Here is a 19,846-nt window from a genome sequence, read left to right on the forward strand (position 1 = left end):
TTTCATGTGAGAATGGTGCTGTGTAAACTTCAAATACCTGCTCGATTTATCAAGACATCACATATTTGCATAAGTGCTCTAACGTTTTCTGCTGCCCTTTTTTTGCTTGTTTTCTCTTCTTTTTCTCTCAACAGGTGATCCAGGAGATTTTTTTCTCTTCTTTCTCTTTTTAAGTGCCCTTTCTCACTGTCCCTCTTCCCTTCTGTTTTTCTTTTCCTTCATCTTTCTTTCTCCCTTTCCTATCCCTCAGTCATGTCTGTCCCGTCTGTAACAACTGAAAATAAAATAAATAATAACAACAAAGGTCGATCAAATGGACCAATGCGGCAAGGCCGTGATGATCCATTTGGCAAAGTAAATCCAGTGGGTATCCTTGCAGGCTCCAATGCCTACAAGTGTGTAAAACTGTAGATAATGATCTATTCTGCCACAGGCATATTTTTAATCTGCTGAAAAACATAATGGTTTCAAGTCAGGCTACCTAGAAAACAGGAAATGCAGCTTGTGGTTTCAGCCAAAAGTGGTCTGTATAAAAGAGCACAGAGGAGCGTGCAGCAAACAACAGAGAGTTGAAAAAAGATGCAAAAAGCACAGTGGAAGTTTCACTTTGATCTCTGTGTGGTTGGAACATTTTTATTTGATTCATCTGTATTGAAATAATGGTAATAATTATCACTGTTACATTTATATATGCATAATATTCTGTGAAAACAGATCAAAAATCATTGTCATGATGACACATGATGGACTACAGAAAAAAAACTGTGTGGGCATCAAGAAAAACTGTGAAAAGCAGCTGCCCTCAAAAGTCACTGCATGGACATACTGTAAATGCGCATATATATATAGAAAAAGACTTATGATGTGGTGTTCTACACATAATTAAATAGTTTGGTCACTGGGCTGGACTTTTTGTGGGTTTTGTGGAAGTAATCAATATCTTTGTAAATATCAATCTCCAGTTTAAAGAATTATGTAATTCAAAACATTTGAAAATTACAGACTAGAAATACATACTTTAAAGTTCCACATGGAAGAGTTACATAAACCTGATCCACCACATGTAGCTTTCAAAACAAACTCGTTTCTTTCTTTCTTTCTTTGGCAGCTTTTAAATAAAGTTTTCACATCACATATTTGCATTTTCTTTCCTTATTTTTGACATTTAGGCAGATGCTCAGGTCTAATCTGTACATTCATGTCCAAGTAAAACAAAGAATTTTTTTCAGATGAAATGTGCTTAATGTTACTTTGATATGCCATCACATAATAAATGTAACTGTGAATGTAAATGATGCATTTAGATTTTGTCCTCAGCTTTAGCTACAGTTCAGCCACACAGTGAGTCATTTCCTGTGTTTGGGGTCACAGCAAAATTTAAAACATATTTCCAGCACAAAGTGAGAACATTCACAGATCTATTCTGAGGCTGAGCCAGCTTTTTCACCTTAGTGTTGCATGATAATATTTAATCTAACAGTCAAATACATTATATAGGTTTTTATGACGTATGGAGGAAGCATCTTAATATATTTCCTATTATAAACAATCAAAAGCAAAGATTACAAAGATACAAAACTCTAACAAAGGTGACACTTTGATACTTGATGTCAAGAGATGTATTCTAAAGCACTTCTTCAGTTGAGAATCAGAGAGGAGAAACACAGTTTTACTTGTATACAAGGGCAGCACAGAGCACCCGCAGTGAGAGTGAGGGCTCTGTGACACGCGCTCTGAGACTGCCCTGGTCTTTATTTATACATCAGTGGATGTTTAGGTGTGCGTGTGTGTGTGTGTGTGTGTCCCCATAAACGACTTCCCTAAACCAGCTGGTCTGGAAGTCCAACAGTTCATCTAAACAAAATGCACTTACAGACATAGATACGTTTATCCTACCATAAAACGATAAGACAAGGTACGACCTCTCCCATGCTCCCAGGATGTGGGTGTGAAAACCAGGGCACTCTGGAATGCACACAAAAGTCCTTGCAGCCTTCTACAGATCACACATCCTATCACTACACAATCGATTATACACCTCTAAGCATATATGGAAACTTATATCATTAAAAGCTTATACTGACTACTAAGTACAATTTTCCATTGACACTTGATAAGTTAGAAACACTGTGAGCATTTAAAAAAACCATACAAAATGCACTTGTGTTTTCCATTATCCAATGGGCATTAAAATAAATAAATAAATAAATAAATAAATAACATTTGCTTTGAATCAGAGTTTTCTTAGTTTCACACCTGTCAGCTCTGGTCTAACTGATGATCTGCATTACAACATAAAAATGAACATAATTTCCAAAATGACTCAAAAATCAGATTTTTAGGTTTCATAAAGGTGAAAAGGATACAGGAAGATCTGTGAGGTGAAGAACAAATTACCACTCATCAGAGCTGTGTTCCATATGCAAAAGAGAGTTTAATGTGAGTTCAATCTAAAGAGAGAGATACATCAGACTGACAGTTACTTTAAAAAATAAATACCTAAAATTGAGTTCCGGCTCAGTACAAAGGGCACTGCATAAGGACAACACATATAATTTAAAAACTAAACTCTTCTAAAAAAAAAAAAGGCTTGATGAATGCTGGGAGAACACTTTTGTCAGATCAGACCAAAATAAATGTGTTCAGATGGAGTCCAGAACAGGACATTGCTGTGAGTCCCCAAGGTATGAGTGTAATGACAACCAGTACATATACATTTTTTTTTTTTTTAAAGATTTATAGATGGCACTATGAATATCTGTGGATATATATACAATTACTGGCTGATGAGGTGACTCCAAGTTCCCAGAGACCTGACAGAAGAGGAACACTGCAGCTTAAAATTGGACACTTCAAAAATGTCGTGAGAGTTTTCAAAGAAGAAAAAGGTAAAAAACTATGACCTGACCTCCTGACTTGAAACAAAAGAACACATTGTATATGTGTCCAAAACTCAAACGAGGCAGTGAAACACAGAGTGGCGGAGTTTGATATATTACTCTTTCTGGGTCACAAAATAAACTTTTAAGAGAAAGACATGTGAAACACAACATGTGAAAGAAACCTATATGTGTTTGCCATGGACAGGAAATGTAACACATCAAACAACTGCTGTGGTCAAAGCTACAGAAACTGTTTTAGGTAGGTGTAAAACCAAAGGAAGCACAGAGAGGTGATAGACAGAAGAAAAAGTCAGAGAAAAACTGAACTTATCTGGTTTAAGTGCAGCTTCTGCTGGTACATTTATTATTCATACAAAACACTTTGTGATCATCTGCATCACATCAGAGTGGATCAGAGTGCAGTGATGATGGGGCACACTTTGCTCTGCATGACGGGGTTATTCTGTAAGTACATTTTTGATGTTGTTTGAATGGCACAGGTCAAAATATTTATTATTTGTTAGAATTACAGTGTCTCACTGCTTTAAAAATTTAACTGAGAGTTTAAACTGAGACTATTTGCATTTTTTGATGATTTTAAAGCAAAATATTGGTTGATGTCTTGGCTCAGTTTAGGGTGGTGCATTTTGTTGGATACACCTTTGGGTTTTGGACTTGATTCATTGTTATTGTTTAAAATTTGTTACATCATTAGTTTTTTAAACTATTGACAATTTTAAATGTGTTTTTTTTTTGTTTCCTTAAATTTTGAAATGTCCTGATATGAGTTTATGTGCACAGAAACCTTTTGTTGAATTTTGGAATTTCACTTTTACAAAATGCCCGGATTCATCATAGTTTAATAGTTTAATTATTTATATGGCACATTTAATTACAACAGGAGCGTTGACCAAAGTGCTGTACAAGAATACAACATACCTAATAAAATAACTTAGAGTATTGATAGCAAACACCAAATATGAATTAACAAATAACTCTCACGCTGTATTAAAAGCCAGTAAATAAAAATGTGTTTTAAGATAAGATTTAAAAAGTTTGACAGTGGGAGCCTGTCTGATGTGTAGGGGTAAATTATTCCAGAGCTTAGGCGCTACGACTGCAAATGCTCGATCGCCTCTATGAACCAGCCTCAACCTTGGTACGGCTAAAAGCAAAAGATCACTTGATCTAAGAGATCTAAGGGGGGTATAAGTCTGCAGGAGTTCAGACAAGTACCCGGGAGCCTGTCCATTCAGGGCTTTGTAAGTCAACAATAAAATTTTAAAATTAATTCTGAAGCGGACAGGGAGCCAATGAAGAGAGGCAAGCACCGGGGAAATGTGTTCACATCTTTTTTTAGTACGTGTCAGGAGATGAGCTGCAGCATTCTGGACTAACTGCAGCCTTGCCAGGCACGTCTGGCTAACTCCAGCATATAAGGAGTTAAAATAGTCCAGCTGGGATATAATAAAAGCATGAATCGCCCGTTCAAAGTTTTTAAAAGATAAAAATGATCTCACCTTAGACAGAAGCCTCAGTTTGAAGAAAGACCGCTGTATGACTGAGCTAATTTATTTTTCAAAGGTGAAATTGCTGTCAAATATAACCCCCATGGCATGCGATTTGACAAAAGGCTCAAGACTGTGCAGGTTAAAATTAGAGGTGCTGGGATTGCCACTTGGTCCAAAAATTATCACTTCGGTTTTGTTCTCATTGCAGTTAAGGAAGTTAGAGGCCATCCAAGATTTAACTTCACCGAGACACTGAAGTAAGGGTTCTAGTGAGGTAGGACTGTTTCCCTTCAGTTGAAGATAGATCTGAGTATCATCGGCATATGAATGAAAACAAATGTTATATTCTCTAAAAATTAGACCTAGAGGCAGCATGTAAATGGAGAATAAAATTGGCCCCAGTATAGATCCCTGGGGAACACTACAAGTAAGGGGAGCTGAGGAAGAGATAAAATCGCCAAAGCTCACAGAGAAGGTCCTGTAAGACAGGTATGACCTGAACCACTCTAATGGGGTGCCCTTTAAGCCACAATGTTCCAACCATGAGATTAAGATGCTGTGGTCAAAGGTATCGAAAGCAGAAGTCAGATCCAGAAGCAGAAGCACAGCTGAGTCACCTGAATCGGTGGCTAATAAAAGATCATTAAGAACTTTTAAAAGTGCAGTTTCTGTGCTATGAAGAGTTTTAAAACCAGCCTGAAACCTCTCAAGAACATTGTGTCCATTTACAAAAGATGCAGCTGAACAAACACAATCTTTTCCAAAATTTTCGACAGGAATGGGAGCTTTGAACTAGGCCTGAAGTTAGTGAGGACAGATGAGTCAAGATATGGTTTTTTAAGTACATGTTTAAAACAGGCTGGCACAACACCTGAGCCAAGGGTGCTATTAAAAATAGCTAAAATGTCAGAACTGACAACCTTAAGGAGTAGGGCTGGGTATCGTCACTGATTTCTAGAATCGATTTGTTTCCGATTCACAAGGTCCCGAATCGATTTGATCCACGATTTGATTTAATTCAATTCGATTCACTTCGATTCGATTAAATTCGATTTAAATCTGGGAAATTTTGACAGTCAGAAATATTATAATTCAGATCAGTACATTTACATATTTTTGTATCAATAAAAAGGAAGCTGACACATGCAAGACTTTATCAAAGGTGTGAGCGTCACAGCAGATGTCTTTGTGTCAAAGTAGCTGAAGATAAAACACAGAAAAACATGAAGGTAGTTTTCCTGGCCTGAGATTTTATAAAAATATTCTGCAGTACATCAAAAACGAAAGAAAACCATTAATCAACTTATGAACATTACCTCTGACGTTACAGCGGTTTTATTAGAGACACGGCTAAGCGTTTTGCATGTTGCATAATTTTAAAAAGTTTAATTTGTTCAGTATTGAACGACAGAAATTAGGTTTTCTTTTCGGAAGTATGTAAAACGAAAAAAAGGAAAAAAACAGCGGCCGACAGCGCTGTAAACAACGGTAGACTTGTGCTGAACAAGCAAGCGAATAATGCAGAAAACAGATTTTTAGACGGGAAACTGTTCTTGAAGTACAGAGAGAGAGAGAGAGAGAGAGAGAGAGAGCTGTGCATGAAGTGTGATTTTATCGTGGTGGAAGCAAAACAGTAAAAGTCAGAGTGATTTCATGACGATGTTTATGTGAAGCGTAGTTTGGATCTTCTTTTGCTGCTGGTTCGGTCAATATTGTTTGTAGAGAGATCAAACTAACAGCTTTAGAATCAGCGCAAAAAGGGCGTGAACACAAAGCGCGGACCTGCCGAAACATCAGAATCAGCGAGCTGTCGCTTTCAGACCCGACCGTGTCCGTGCAGTTGTTGTGCCAAAAAGTGATTGTCTGCCAGAAAGTGATTGCCGTCCGCGGGAGCGCGCGCAGCCGCTTAAAGCTGCAGCGCCCGTCAGGTGAGAAAGGCGACATCTCACTGATTCTGATCCGCGGGTCCGCGCTGTGTGTTTACGTTCTTGTGCAGAATCCGTGTACCTGCTCTCATTTACTGTTTTGGCTGTTTGATGGTTGTTGAAATTTTGTGAGGTTTCACCTGAGATTCTGGCATTTGGGGCAAAATAAATTTATATTTAAAAATCGATTCAGGATTTTAATGAATCGATTTCACGTTATCCAAGCCAGAATCGATTTTAATCGATGAATCGATTATTAAAACCCACCCCTATTAAGGAGTATTATTTTCTATCAGTTTGAGCCTCATGACTTTTTCATCTTTACTTTAGTGCTCATTACATTCTCCTATAGAAATGCTCAAGGTGAGGGGTTTTTCCTGTTCATCCTTTTTATAACATATGTATAATGTTGCTAGAGCACTTGTGTGACACTATAAATTACTAGTGCTCTCCCAGTTTTGCTTTCTGAGGCGAGCTCTTAACTGGATCCATTTAAACCTTAAAGGTTACTGTCCCACAGCTTATTAAAGGAAACATGGAAATCACTTTAGTTTGTTTGCAGATCAAAGTGAAATGTATTTGATTTGGTTGCTCAGATATTCTTGGCGTGTGTTCTGTGTGAAAAAGACTTCCAGCTGACCCTCTTTCAGCTGTCTTAGGGTGAGAGACGAGGTACAGTCAGGTTACTTTACTATACTACTGTATAGTTCAAAGACGTTAATGCTTTTGTGCTGCTTCATAAGTGTAAGAAAATGGCTGGCTGTACTTTGTACTGCAGCTTTTAGCGTCTCATCAACAACATGTAACACTTTACAAAACAGCAACAGTGTACTTGATAATTATATCTATGTCAGGAAGGAAAAATATCATTATATTTTTAAATGCAAACCATGTTTCTTCATCTAAACATCCACAGCAGTTTGATCCCGTCTGAATTCTGCCACATAAATTAACAACGTCATTGTATTTGTGGTTTAAGTTGTCATGGATGTTTGTGAGGGTAGTTATGCTCAGTAAAGGTAGCAATAAAGTTTCTAAAAATATAAAAAGCATACCGAAGAACAAAGGAAACAAAATGTCTGTTTCTGTAAGACCTCTGTCAAGTTTTAAGACATTAAATTTTAAACTTATTTTAATCTATCAGTGTGTTAAAATTAATTTTCAGGGGTAAAAACACCTCTAATTAGTTCCATCAGTGTATGAATGCAGGTAGAGAGGAGTTTAGTTTAACTATTTAGATTATTTATTGACATTTATTGTCTTTTATTCATATATCTGTGTGCTTGGAGGTTTGTAAATATTTATAAAAAAATAAAATAGTTTTGAATTGTAAATATTATATGTGAGAAGACAAATGTTTGATAATAGTGATGGTTTATGACAAAGAGTAAATAAATGTTTTTTCACATTTAAAACAAGTCTTGGACTTGTGATCTCCTCATTTCCTCTTTAGCCACTTAGTCAGCTCACGTATGTTTAATAAAACTTACTGACTGACTGTCTTTTCATAAAAATCTGACAAACATGGTCAGACCTTGTTAAGTTATTATTTCTGTGTAAAAGGAAGGAAGCAGAGAGAAGTTTTAAAAAGTCTTTGTTTCCTTCACAGCTCTTTGGTATCTGCTGTGCTGCTGCTTCACTCTCTCTCTTTACAGAAAGTTGTGGAAGTTTTCAGATGTGTCACTGCTGGATGTGATGATGGGAGCAACTTTCACTTCTATAGTTTGATTCATACTGATCCATAAACATGTTTTAGTAAGAAGAACAGAGCATCAGTCATTTGTACCATTTCAGGTCATGTGATCAGAAGACTCTCATGTTTGTTACCAACATGGTTGTTTGTAGACTGGATTAGATTTTAGTGCACTGACTCAGATCAGAGTGGAGCTGGTTTAGTTTATCTAAAAAAGGTTTAGTTCTCAATCAGTGCCGGTGTGTTAGCAGCAGAAAACACAAGGGACAGAACTGAACTTTAACAAAAAGCAAGCTGTTTATTCAGGCTGATGAGAAACACAAAAAGCAAAAGGCAAAGGTGAACAAAGGTGAAACTAAACTGTAACCAGAACTGGGGAAAGGTAAAGCCAGACATGGAAGAACTATAACTGTAACTGTAAGCGAGAACATGTTTTTAGTTTGATAAATCCTGAAGTTTCTGTCTTTATTGTAGTGCTCTGTACGCTCCTCTGCAGTGGACATGCTCAAGGTGACTGAACAGTTTTCACTTTTTTATGTCTTCCTTTTAATTTATTGGGTAAAGATTAATCTAAAAAAATATGACATAAATCTAAATTACCATTCACCTGTTTTATATTTATTTATTATTCAATATATGAACAGTTTTTACTTTACTTCTTTCTTTTCATTTATTTAGTAAAGCTTCATCTCAAAATACTGAATAAATCTTAATTACAGTTCACTTATGTTTTATATTTGTTTATTATTCAATATATGAACAGTGTATGAACATACTGTCACAGATTGTGTTTGTGCATAAAAGTGTTTCAGGTTGTTAACTTTGTGGTTGTGTTGGATTCTAGATGCTGTGCTAACTATTGAACCCAGCTGGTCCAGTTTTTTCATGGGAGAGTTTGTTACCTTCAAATGTGACATGAATGAAGGAAAAGACACTGACTGGGAATACAAACAGATCAGAGATGGTCGAGAATTAATCGGCTACAACACAATCCAAGAGTACACATTAGAAATTAAATATTCAAGTCACAGTGGTGAATATCAGTGCTCTGGTCGCAAGAAGGGATCATCTTATACAAAGATCAGTAATACTGTCTCTATAACTGTATTAGGTAAGTCCTCAGTGACCAATAATGTGATGATTCATGTTGAAAATCATTTGAATGATAAAATACTGAATACATTTAATTAATGTTGTCATTGAAACTTGGAACTTTAACAAAAACTACTGTATTTTACTGGTTACTTTGCTCATAGTATACACAGTATTACAATACTCACAGACTGTCATTTATTATTATTTCATGTGTTATTTTAATGTATAACAAGAATAATAATAATTTTAAGTAAGGAGAAGAAGAAACATCAAAAGCTTCATAAAATCTAAGGTGATGATGTTTCTGTTATCTAAACCTGAAACTAGGCAGATCCCTCTGAACCCATCATTGTGTTTCCTTCAACAGTGAACTGCATTAGTTTACATTCAGTGTGACTTCTTCAGGCCAGAGATTGGACAAACATTTATACTGTGTTTATTTAGAGATCTACAACCTGAATTACTGCAGCTCTGTCACCATGTTGAGACAGAAAAAGGGCAAATATTTGAAGTGTCCTAAACTACCTTTATAATGGATGAAGTGTGCATTTTGTTGTCTTCTTTTTCATAACAGTAGATAAACCCAGGGCCACACTGACAGCAGGAACAACAATCATACCAGTAGGGGGCAGTGTGACACTGACCTGCTCTGTGCAGAGCTCTGATGGATGGAAATATGAGTGGTTCAGACGAACCCAAAGAACCTCTGAAGTTCACATCAGAGATCAACAAAACAGAGATATCAGAGTATCTCAAGGAGGAAACTACAGCTGCAGAGGAACAAGAGGAAACCCAGTTTACTACACTGATATAAGTGATGATGTCACCATTGAGAAAACCAGTGAGTTCAGTAATTTAGTTTGAAATATACATTCACTCATGATTATCAAACATACAATGTTAAGTTTTCTGTGTTGATTTCATGTTTCTGTTTGTATCTCAACTGTTAATATGTGTAAACAGTTTCCAATAAAGTTGTTGTAAAACAACAACCCAACTGGCCTCAGATATTCAGAGGTGAGACGATCACTCTGACATGTGAGGTGCAGGAAGGAGGTGAAACCACTGAGTGGGAGTATGAATGGAGAGGACCCAGCACACCCACACAGTGGACACACAATAATGATGTGACATTCAGAGTTTCTGAGTCCAGCAGTGGAGACTACATGTGTAAGAGTCGACGCAGAGATGACTCATATTCTTCAACAGAGTGGAGTGAAGCCTTCACATTGTCAGTATCAAGTAAGTCATGTTTGTTGTGTGATCTCCATTTGACAAATGTCATAATGGTCAGCACAGGATGAATTCAATGGTCTACAAAGCATGTTCCATTGTTAGTCAGACAAAGAGCTGCAGCTGATAGTAGCCTCATTGTAGACAGTTTGTCACCACTTTGTGTCATCAACTATCAGCTGGTATAGAGACGCCAATGCTGACCTGCTGCTCCATCACCTGAGGACAATAATGAGATAATAATAATAATAGTAATAATAATAATAATTTCAAAGAAATAGCAGCAAATCTACAATTTATATAAGAAAGAATAAGTCACTCTTGCCTGTCATCTCATAAAACACTGCCATTTGTTAAAATAAAACACACATGACTGGGTTTAATACAAAAAGCAATGATGACCAATCAGATTCAGAGCTTTAGTGAAAGTATTCAGTGTTGGAGGCGAGTTGGGTGCAGAGAGAGGTCGGACCCGAATGCAGACACTGAAAACGGACTTAAACTGAGAGTGAACCTTTATTGCGACGGAGCAGAATACCAACAAAAGTAAAATGTGAAAAAAACTAAACAAAAACCTTAAAAAAACAAGAATAAAGAAATTAAAGACCTGAGACATGGGAAATGCAGTTTGTGATAAGCAGTAGAAACGCAGACGAACTGACCAGGAACAAAGGGAAACACACACAGTATAAACAGCGGGTAACAAGGGAATAACGTAACAGGGAGGCACAACTGAACCTAATCTGATCAGAGAAGACAGTCAGGGAGGAAGACAAAGAGAATAGACTGACGCAGCACATGAGGCTGTCAGAAACTTAAACAATAAAAAACTAAACACGGGTCATCAGACCATGACAAATTACTTTTTAAATACAGCAAAGAAAATGTAAAAGTTTCACTATGTTGATCAAAATGAGTTTACTGTTTATTTTATTCAAGATTTGTTCTTTTTTCTCATTTCCATCTAGTTGTTTAAATGACTTTTCAGTCATTTATTTGTTTCTCCTTTTTTTAATCTTTTTTTTTTTTTTTCTAATCTGAACTGCAGATAAACCAAAGGCCAAACTGAGAGCTGATAACACAGCTGTTCCAGTAGGGGGCAGTGTGACCCTGACCTGCTCTGTGAACCCATCATCATCATCTGGATGGAAATACTACTGGTACAGAGATGAGAAATCCTCTGAAGCCCTGACCACACAAGATGCAGTTTTCCACTCAAATGGACAAATCAGTGTCTCACAGGAAGGACTCTACAGGTGCAGAGGAGGAAGAGGAAACCCAGTTTACTACACAGAGGACAGCCAACAAGTTCACATTAACACAACTGGTGAGTTTGGATTCAGGAACAATGTTGAATAGATTGATGATTGAAGATTACTATGAAGGCCAAACGGCCTTCATAGTAATGTGGAGTCTAGAGAATCAGGCTACGTTCACACTGCAGGCGAAAGCGCATCAAATCCTGTTTTTTTAACCCTATGCTACCCATCTCCGATCATGGTATGACAGTGTGAACGACACAAATCCGATATTTTCAAATCCGATCTGGGTCACTTTCGTAAGTGGTACTGAATCCGATACATATCCGATGTTTTAGAAAGCGACTGCTGTTTGAACGGTCATGTCGCATTAAATCTTTTACGCCACTGACACAAGACAGACGCCAATTATCAGCGCCAGAGAAGACATTGCGAATGCTTCCTGGCCATCCAGCATAGATGTCAGTGAAACTGTTGGGTAGACAACGTTGGAGAAACGTGAACATTTTATTTATACTGTATAATCTGCAGATTCTGACAGAAATCTGCAACTATCCTTTGAAGCACCGCTCCTCTCTAAAACAGCAATAAGGATCATTATTAGGTTTTTTACATTATTATGTAAATAACAAAATAACTTAAAGGAAAAATTGGGAAACGTAAAGTCCGAAGTCTTTATATTAAAGATCATCAGTCAAACAAACGGAGCGCTTTGTGTGTGACGTCTTCTTTTGCGCATGCGGGCCGCTTTGAGCGTTCACACTAGAGAGCGTTTGCTGTCGCATTTTATTTGTAGTGTGAACAAGCAGACAAAAAAATCGGATTTGATCAATTAAATCGGAACTGAGCATTAAGACCTGCAGTGTGAATGTAGCCTTAGTGTCAGGAATGTGATCCAAGGAGGGGAGACTAGGTGGGATTATGAATGTGAAACAATCATTTTCAGCAAATCTCCAAATCAACATAAATTCACAATTAGTTCTGTAGCAACTCTACAAGTAACACTGCAAGTAGAACAGGAGTCACAACATCAAACCTCAGAGCAGAGTCATGCTGACAGTTTCTGACAGGAAACAGAAAATCTCAATGTAAACATCAGTTTTTGTGTATTTATATTACGATTTGACATGTTTGACATATTTATATAGTAAAAGTTTGTAAAGCAGATTTACTGAAGTCAACATTTTAAGAGGAAATTTTAAGAGACTGTGTGTCGATGTGTTCACTGTGGGGAGTCAAGTCATTTAAATACTGCAAGAGGAAAACAGTGAATCTATTGGATCTATTTTGTAAGAACGATTATAAAGTTATGTTATAAATATCAAATATAATTAAACTTCTTTAATAATTATTGTTTGTCATTACAGTAACTGTGTCAGGAGCTGACAGCTCTTCATTTCCTGTGTGGTTGATTGTTGGACTGGTTTGTGGAGTCTCTCTCATTATTATTCTCCTGCTCTTGTTGTATCGCTGCAGACAGTCCAAGTGTAAGAGCCTCTTCTTTTCATGCTGTATTAGAGAGTTTATTTACTACACACACTTTAATTATTCACACATATATGTGTATTCTGATCGAACAATTTACATGACAAATAACATTGTAATACACGTGACTTGTAATAACATTTGTCTCTTTCACAGATTCCTGCTTCACCAGGTTGGTAAAATACTTTTTATTATTATGTAGCGCCTCTACTCAGGACCAGTACACTTTCACCTCAAATAGAGACCCTAGACATCTTTCTAGGTTCAGAAGGAGGTTTTGTTTTGGAGACTCACAAAAGGAGTTGGCTTGGAAGTGAATAACTGGGACCTTTATTGCCTCAGTACCATTTGTAAACATATACAACACAATAAACCAAATTGCACACTAATAGTGCATTTTGAAGGTGAATAAATGTAAAACAGAACAAAATAAAACAAAATAAAGACACTTAAATGGAAGACTTATACTAAATCGTATCAGAGCTCTTTTGAATGAATGAACAGATTAAAGTGTTCCTCTTGTGAAGTTTGAATTGCCCAGTCTGAATTGTCCTTTAAAGTCGTTGAAACCCAAACAGGTGTACTGTAGGGGAATTGTCAGTGTGCAGACCCTATTATCCGGGTAGGAAAAATAGTGCATAGGGCTTATCTGAAATCCAGGGTTGCTTGAATCAGTTTCTCAGGCGAGATCCACAATCCGATCGCATGGCTGGCCACACCATTTCACGATCATCCAGGATCTCATTTGGGCTGTTCTCGCCGTCAGTGGTTCTCCAGAATCCTTTCTGGTAGTTCAAAAAAACCAATCTACACAAACAGTGCAGAACAATGAATTTCTTTCCCATCTTGTGTTTTTAAACATGAGCTCATTAACTTCTTTTCCAAATGTATTAATAACAAATGGCAATCCCTTTAGCTTGACCAAGTTACAAGGGTTACAGTAACTTGTTTGTACCAGTATCAACTATTTTATCAAAATTATATCACAATAAAGAACATCAGCAGCTTAAACAGTAATATAAACAGACATAGCAATGAAAGTGACATTGATCCTTAAGGCTTACAAGCAAATGTGACTTAATTCACAATGCAAATACTATTAAACTTGTAATATGCTCATATCTGTTAAGACATAACCATTCTAATATATACAGAGGTAGTGCTTCTATCTGAATACCTCCCCGATCGGAATATGGCTTCGGGCGGTGGGGTGGCTAACAGCTATTAGCAGCTAGCATCGCCAGTAAAACATCGTTAGCTCAAAGCATTCAACACTTATAACACACTGTAAAGAACAACAAGAGAAGCAAAACAACACACCAGATTCTCATAGCTCCCGATTGGTTTTTGTTCAAAGGTTTCTGAGCTGAATCGGCTAGTGAAATACATTATCTAACTTAACAGGTAGCTAACAAAAGCACGTGACTCACCGGGATTTTCCAACACAAATAACTTGACAGACGTTATTCCCTTTGTGGTCAGAGTTCGGGGCCTAATAAAACAGTAGCTTATTAGCATTTATACATAAAACAATCTGGTCTCATTAACCGGGTTGCAGCATTGCATATCAAAATATTATTTTCCATGCGCTCCGACACGCACTTGACCGCCATCAGAGGGAAGATCTCACAGGAAGAGACAGGTAAAGCTTCCTGCGCACTAGACGCAAGGTCGTCAGAACACAAGACTGCATCACAGCACCCCCTTGTGACAATAACAGGCTACAGCCTTAAATAACAAAAAGGGATTTTGCAGCCCTGTATTTCACATGGGTTACAATTATTTTAAACAAACATCAGTTACTTTTGAGTTTATTGTGTTTATTTCATGTTTCAGGTCGATCCAGTCTGAGAGTCACAGTCCGGGCTCCTCCACAAATCATGGAGTCAACCAGAATGAAACTCATGAATACAACTCTCTTCATCCTGGTCAGCACTTAAACCGATCTTTATTATCATTATTAATATTGACTTTTCATTCAGTCTCCATTAACAGGAACATTTCTTAGGTTCAGTTTGTGCTCAGCAGTTTTTCAAAGAACATTTATCAAAATCCAGTTGGACAAACATCCAAATAACCAACTGACTACATGCACAAAAGATCAGAAACAAACAGGATTTTACAACCTGATTGTTTCTTTAACTCGACTGAAAGAATCCACAAATGTTATTGTTTCATATCAGAACAACACAAACAGTAACACCATGATGGGTTCATGGTCTGAAAATATCTGATAGTCCTGGATTTGACTCACACAGTACCACAGAAAGTTCTTCTGTTTTTGCACTTATCTTCTAAAGATGCACATTAATATTTATTAAATGATAAATATGTCTGTGGTTCAGTAAACTCAATGAATTGGTCACGCAAGTAGCAAACACTGAAAATGATCAAATACATTTTTTTTATATCGCAAACCGACGTAAAAACAAATAAAACAACTTTTTGATTCGGGGAAACTAATTACAACATATTTACAAGTAACTACATTTTTTTACATTTTAATTGCAGATGAACCCCAATATGTCACCCATGTGATATACTCTCGCATTGATATTACAAACGTCAGAAAGAAGAGTGAGTATGCAGGACACTATAAACGAAAAAAAAAATCATTTAGAAAGTTTTAAAATAATTATTTTTAAATATTGTAAATTTGTCTGATCATCTTAACAGGGAAGCATCATAAACCAGAGCAGAGTGCTGTTTACTCTGAGGTGAAGACGGGAGCTGCAGGTACAGTCACAACAGTCTCATTCAGTGTTTGTACTTGAATGTGTCATCACATCATTATATTGCAGGTAATTATAGGTCAACATGGAGTTTAGTTATTCACTTACCAAGCTTAGCTACTACATACGACCACTACACATCAGCAGAGTTGAATCTTATACACATCGAGGGCCGTTCAGAGTTTAGTGTAAGTTTGTCTGCTTCATATACAGAATGATATTGTTATTGTACAGTATGGTATTGTCCATCTATATGTCCCCAAACTAAATAGTTTCTCTCATGTTTTTACTCTGTAGTAATGTTCTTGTCATCATATCTGTGCTGAACAAATGTGTCCTGAGCTCTGACGTCTCTTTTAGAGGACAGTCTGATGTATGCTGAGGTCAAACAGCCCAAAAAAGAAAAAGCCAAGAAAAACAAAGGTGAGCAAAGTCTGCCATCATCTCCACTGAATATTGTTCATCATGTTTATCTGCTCTTAAAATGTAAATCTGTTTATTTTAATATTTATATTTATTTATTCAAGCAGCTGATTAATAAAATTGATCGAACTTTTATCTTTGCATTAGTGGAGACATCCAGTTTCCTCCTGGTTAATGATATTATTGTTTTCAATGATCTTCTCTTCATTCACAGGAAAATCAAGTCCTGCAGCTGATGCAGCAGTTTATTCTGAAGTCACATCAGGAAGCTCTCTCAGTAATTCTGCTGCCATGCAGGCTGATTTATTCTTCACATTATTAAATGTCTTCAGCTCATAATATCTTTACATGTTGGAAATCACTTTGTCTTTTTGTGCTTGTCTTACAGGTCAGTGAGGAGAGCTGTAGCAGCAAAGCCAAGAAGAAGCTTTTTATGAAGCCACTCTTGCTCCTCTGATATCTATGCTCTCATTTTTATGAAGATTATATATTTTTAAAATACACTTTTTAAAAAGAAATATTCATTGTTAAAGGTTTTGTATAAAACTTTGAATGTATCCTGTTCCAACAGCTGCAAAAAAAAAAAATAGTTTGAAATATGTGATCATATATTTATTTTTTTAATATAGCGCAACTTAAAGTCAGAGTTGTTTGCCATGACTTTTGTTGCCATGAAAACTGGATACTGCTGGACTTCAAGTTTGCTCTGGCCATTTTACTTTAGTTATATTGTTTGTCCTGTCTTAGTTTTATCGTCTTTTGTTATTCTATTTGAGAAGGATTTATGTTTTAGCCCTTTTTAGAGTCATTTTATATATTGTGAATAAAATAAATGTTCTTATTTGCTACTCTTTTGGGTGTAAAAGACTTTTATTGATTACTTTCTATTTTGCCTCTGGCTTATTTTTATCAACTGAAAAGCCTCATGATTTCCAAAAATGGGGAAACTAATTATGTGGTTTCAGCCAAAAGCCTTCCGTTTACGAGATGTCTTTTTTCATTGTATCAGCACACAGCAGAGAGTAAACAAGGAGTTCAGACAAAAAGCACAGTGGAAAAATCACTTTGATAATTATCACTGTTACATTTAAGTATGCAAGACACTGTGTGAAAAGCAATGAAAAATAATTGTGGTCATTGTGGTGCTGAGACATGGAAGGTGGGAAAAAAGCAACAAAAAATGTGTGAAACTGAAAATTTCTCACACTGAAACACAGCCTGTATGAGTCTGTTTAAAAAAATAAAAATAAATCTGGTCTTTTCAATATTTTCCCCATGTTTTTTTCAAACCTTTATACGTCAAAGCCACCATGCTGAATAGCTATTGAAACTTGTATAGGCAGTATATAAACAACAAATAATATACTATAAACAGCACCAACAGCAAAAATCAGTATTTAGAAAATCTGTATGTTTCCATCCCTCCTCTACTCACTGGCAGCTGGATTGCAGGTTGTGTCAGATAGCTCAGCTATCATTATGCCAGCAAGAACAGCATTTAAGTCAGTGAAGTATCATTTTGAATTTGTATTTGAAAAGGACAAAAAACAACACCACAGTGAAATGCAAACTGAGTCTATCTTATATGAAGTGTCTCTACTTTTAACCTGGAAAATTTCCTGTTAATACAATCATACTGTGATTTTCATGCCAGATTTCAGCCTTGTCCTTGTATGCAGTTTCTATAGTCTCTCTGAATGTTTAGACATTATGTATTTTTATGATCATATATTCACAGTCTTCACAAAAATTATTCTGGAATGCTTCTGCGTTTCGTAGATAAAAAACAAAAAAACAAACAAAAACAAACTATCATTATAAACTATAGACTATAAACTGAAGGCTATCAATATATCTGTAATACAAAACATAGTACCATAATACAAAGATTAAAAAAATTACAAAACTAGTTTAAGTTATGAATTTATAAGATTTTCAAATCACAATTCTCTCTTTTTTTAAATTTACATTCCATGCAGCATTCCATTTTTTTTTTGCAGATGAGTCTGTAAAACTGAATCTCCTTATTCACTTAAATTCAGCACATGCCTTAGAAGTGTGATGACCTCTTGGCATATTGTTCCCTCAGTCTTGGATTTATGTTGTTTGTACTGTGCAGCAGGCTAACGACCTGCATGAGCTTCACCTGGACCCAGTGAGCTTGGCTATGAAGGCTTCTCTCTGTCCTGACTTTGGCATCCACATCCTTGCTTAGCTGCAGCATGATTTCTTGAGTTATTTTGCTATCTTTACACTCTGCCACACATACATGCATGATTTACACTACTGACCTGCTGACAATCATGTTTTCTTTATTTATATTGTCATTAATCTATTCTTACTTAGTTATCACCTCTGTCAGTCTCTCTCTCTTGTTTCAGCCAATGAGCCAGGGTTGCCAGGGTTTCCATGTCATACATGCTCTAGAAACCATCACAGCAATACAGTAAGCATGTACTCTGTCTTTTATCAGCCGTAGCTCACACATCAGCCTGGCTCTGATGTGTGGTTAGTAGAAAGTTCTGAGTTTAAATAAGCTGCTATAGTGAGTGATGAATTACTGTTGTGGTGAATAAGCTTTCTTTGGCTTGTGATTATAATCAGTCTGTTTGTAGCACATCTCCCAATGTACACACATACAGTCTCAGACAGTTTCCTTCCAGAAATCACACACATATCAGTTCCGGTCCTGCTACTGTGCAAAACAGGATAGAATATTATTTGATGCCTAGCAGTTGTGCTGGTCAGCCTCCTCTGGCATTCCCCCTGAACCCACTGCACCACCCCTTCCCTGCAGCTGAACCACAAACCACACCCAACCACCACGGACTGAAACTTTGCTACCACTTATTCCACTGAACATAATTGTTGGCTGAGGAATTTTATAAATGAATGTGTTTATTTGGTACAGGCCTATTACAGAGTTATTATGGCTGTGAAAATAAATGCAAGTGCAACTTAACCCTTAAGAACCCAGACCTATTTCTACTTTCATGAAAATTACGGGGGTTGTAAGTTATATCAAATGAATCATATATAACACATTTCTGAAGTTTTTTTTGTAATAGCTCCACCCACTGCCCCACATCTGAAATGTCACATATGCGTCACATTGGGCATACAAGGTACATTTGTTCCATATTTAGAAAGTAATTCTGTAAACACTTTCTTGCTTTTAAAAACAGAATTTCCTTTTTATTTTCAAATTCTTAACATGGATAATGATGGTAACACTTCTTGGTTTACTTCAACAAGCTTCTTGGAAAAAAAATAAAATAAATCAGCCCAATGAAGAAGTGTGAGCACAAGTGGGGCTGAGGAGAAGAAGTTATCAGCAAAAACTTTGTAGTTTTGCTCAGCTGGCAGAGTTTCACACAACTTCACCACAACATCTCCTCCAATCCCAAGTAAAGTCTTCTTCCCAGTACCACCTTGATAAACAACAAAATCATGGAGCATACCAGAGGATGAGAACCGGGGCCAGATTTTCAATCCCCAGGGGTGGGGCTTTCCCTTCACATACTGCCTTATTGGGCTGTGTGTCCCCTTGAAGGGTACCATTTGCTCATCAACAGAGTTGTACTCCTCTGGGACGATATCCAGGCATT

The 19,846-nt window shown here is 36.7% G+C and overlaps 2 protein-coding genes and 1 long non-coding RNA gene across 3 annotated transcripts in view; 2 read left to right on the top strand and 1 right to left on the bottom strand.

The window, feature by feature from the left end:
• Positions 1-16,620, top strand: part of LOC112846230 (Fc receptor-like protein 5) — a 48,866-nt gene extending 32,246 nt beyond the window's left edge. Inside the window, exons 5-14 of the mRNA XM_025905645.1 lie at positions 9,684-9,947; positions 10,070-10,348; positions 11,388-11,666; positions 12,966-13,085; positions 13,240-13,255; positions 14,920-15,011; positions 15,595-15,660; positions 15,760-15,819; positions 16,176-16,238; positions 16,453-16,620. Coding sequence (XP_025761430.1) covers positions 9,684-9,947; positions 10,070-10,348; positions 11,388-11,666; positions 12,966-13,085; positions 13,240-13,255; positions 14,920-15,011; positions 15,595-15,660; positions 15,760-15,819; positions 16,176-16,238; positions 16,453-16,577 — 1,364 coding nt within the window. The 3' untranslated portion in view covers positions 16,578-16,620. The remainder of the gene's footprint in view (positions 1-9,683; positions 9,948-10,069; positions 10,349-11,387; positions 11,667-12,965; positions 13,086-13,239; positions 13,256-14,919; positions 15,012-15,594; positions 15,661-15,759; positions 15,820-16,175; positions 16,239-16,452) is intronic.
• Positions 1-19,846, top strand: part of LOC109194483 (titin) — a 722,900-nt gene that overhangs the window by 393,706 nt on the left and 309,348 nt on the right. The window lies entirely within an intron of this gene.
• On the bottom strand, positions 13,391-14,679 carry LOC106097064 (uncharacterized). Its single transcript, XR_001223400.3, has 2 exons — positions 14,514-14,679; positions 13,391-13,890 (listed from the first exon to the last, which is right to left on the bottom strand). It is a non-coding gene; the product is annotated as an uncharacterized LOC106097064 (long non-coding RNA).

Source organism: Oreochromis niloticus, linkage group LG3, assembly GCF_001858045.2.
Source record: "Oreochromis niloticus isolate F11D_XX linkage group LG3, O_niloticus_UMD_NMBU, whole genome shotgun sequence".
Classification (NCBI taxonomy): domain Eukaryota; kingdom Metazoa; phylum Chordata; class Actinopteri; order Cichliformes; family Cichlidae; genus Oreochromis; species Oreochromis niloticus.